Source organism: Lagopus leucura, unplaced genomic scaffold (genome assembly GCF_019238085.1).
Source record: "Lagopus leucura isolate 7727_CA_CO unplaced genomic scaffold, USGS_WTPT01 253-3_obj-0_obj, whole genome shotgun sequence".
Taxonomy (NCBI): domain Eukaryota; kingdom Metazoa; phylum Chordata; class Aves; order Galliformes; family Phasianidae; genus Lagopus; species Lagopus leucura.
This window is the reverse complement of record NW_024963032.1, coordinates 3,382-5,387: the sequence shown is the minus strand read 5'-3', so window position 1 is coordinate 5,387 and position 2,006 is coordinate 3,382. Positions and strand designations below refer to the sequence as shown.

Here is a 2,006-nt window from a genome sequence, read left to right as displayed (position 1 = left end):
CCCTATGGAGGATGCATGGTCATAGGGGCGGATGTGTGACCCTATAGAGGTTATATGGTCATAGGGGGGGACGTGTGACCCTATAGAGGTTATATGGTCATAACGGGGGATGTGTGACCCTATAGAGGTTTTATGGTCACAGGGGGGGATGTGTGACCCCATGGAGGTTACATGGTCATAGGGGGGGACGTGTGACCCTATAGAGGTTATAAGATCATAGGGGGGGATGTGTGACCCTATGGAAGATGCACAACCCTCAGCAGGTGACACAGTACCCTGGGGGGTGACGCACAAGACTGATGGACCCCCTCTTTCCTCCCAGCCCCCACCCACCAGAGATATCCACCGGCATGGAGATGCAGCGGCTCAGCAGCGGTGGTGCAGAGGCATCCAGAACTCCAGCTTTCAGCGGCTCAACTGCAGGGACAGACAGCTGTGAGCCCCCTCCTGCTGCAGGGCGAGGGCCAGGGAGGTGGGGGGAGGGGTCCAGACCCTTACTCAGCTCCGTTGGTCTCTCCCTGCTCTCCTCAGCAGTGCCGAGACCCCGCTTGCCATGGCGGACTGGGCTGGTGCGGGTGGCGAGGTTGGGCTGTGGGAAGAGCCTCAGCGGCTGCATCTCCTGCGAGGGGACAAGGTGACAATGGAGAGAGCCAGGGAGGAGCCAGGACTCTTTCGCCCCCACGGTGGGGGATTTTCAGCCCTCCCCTCCCACGCTCACGTGGCTGAAAAGCTCGTTGGTCAGCCCCAGGTAATTGTGCAGAGCCAGGAAGGTGACGCGCTGCAAGCGCACCATGATGATCTGCGGGGACAAGGAGATGATGATGTGATGATCACTGTCCCCTGCTCGTCCCCGGTGACATCCCAGCGGGGTCGGGCTCACCTGCACCACCCGCACCAGGCTCTCGGGGTATTTCTCAAAGACAGCTGAAAAGGCTTCAACTGGTAAACGCAGAACTGTAGAATCCTCCGCCGCCCGCGCGCACACCGTGCGGTACGGCCGCTGGTGGCCCTAGGGGACAGCAGGGGTGGCGGTGTCACTGCTGTCCTGGCAATGACTCCGGGCTGGGAGTGGGGACAGAGGGACATTCGCAGGGTCAGGGTGGTGCGGTTTGGGAATGGTGGTGGTTGGGTTTGGGGATGGCTGCGGTCGGTTTTGGCTTAAGGGATGGCCAGGGTTGGGTTTGGAAGGGTTTGGGGATGGCCGTGGTTGGGTTTGGGTTAGAGAATGGCCATGGTTGGGATTGGGTTTGGGGATGGCCAAGGTTGGGTTTGGAGATGGCCATGGTTGGGTTTGGAGATGGCCATGGTTGGGTTTGGGGACGGCCAAGTCTGGGTTTGGGTTTGGGGATGGCCATAGTTGGGTTTGGAAAGATTTGGGCAGGGCCATGGTTGGACTTGGAAGGGTTTGGATTTGGAAAGGTTGGAGGATGGCCATGGTTGGATTTGGAAGGGTTTGCGGATGGCCAAGGTTGTGTTTGGGTTAGAGGATGGTCATGGCTGGGTATGGGTTAGGGGAGGGCCTTGGTTGGGTTTGGAAGGTTTGGGGATGGGCAAGGTTGGATTTGGGTTTGGGGATGGCCATGGTTGGGTTTGGGTTTGGGGATGGTTACTGTTGGGTTTGGGGATGGCAAAGTCTGGGTTTGGGTTTGGGGGTGGCCATGGTTGGGTTTGGAAGGATTTGGGCATGGCCATGGTTGGACTTGGAAGGGTTTGGGATTGGAAGGTTTGCAGATGGCCAAGGTTGGGTTTAGGTTAGAGAATGATCATGGGTGGGTATGGGTTAGGGGAGGGCCTCGGTTGGGTTTGGAAGGGTTTGGGGGATGGGCAAGGTTGGATTTGGGTTTGGGGATGGCTGTGGTTGAGATTGGGTTTGGCAAAGTCTGGGTTTGGGTTTGGGGTGGCCAGGTTGGGTTTGGAAGGATTTGGGCATGGCCATGGTTGGATTTGGAAGGGTTTGGGTTTGGAAGGGTTTGCGGATGGCCAAGGTTGTGTTTGGGTTAGAGGAT

At 58.0% G+C, this 2,006-nt stretch overlaps 1 protein-coding gene across 10 annotated transcripts in view; it reads right to left on the bottom strand.

Annotated features, from left to right (window-relative positions):
• Positions 1–2,006, bottom strand: part of PNPLA6 (patatin like phospholipase domain containing 6) — a 19,867-nt gene that overhangs the window by 14,536 nt on the left and 3,325 nt on the right. For 7 of the 10 annotated variants that reach the window (XM_042891087.1, XM_042891091.1, XM_042891086.1 and 4 more), the window contains exons 10-12: positions 881–1,009; positions 719–799; positions 334–619 (exon numbers count right to left, since the gene is read on the bottom strand). In XM_042891087.1, coding sequence (XP_042747021.1) covers positions 334–619; positions 719–799; positions 881–1,009 — 496 coding nt within the window. The remainder of the gene's footprint in view (positions 1–333; positions 620–718; positions 800–880; positions 1,010–2,006) is intronic. The other 3 variants (XM_042891088.1, XM_042891093.1, XM_042891095.1) reach the window with 1 other exon arrangement.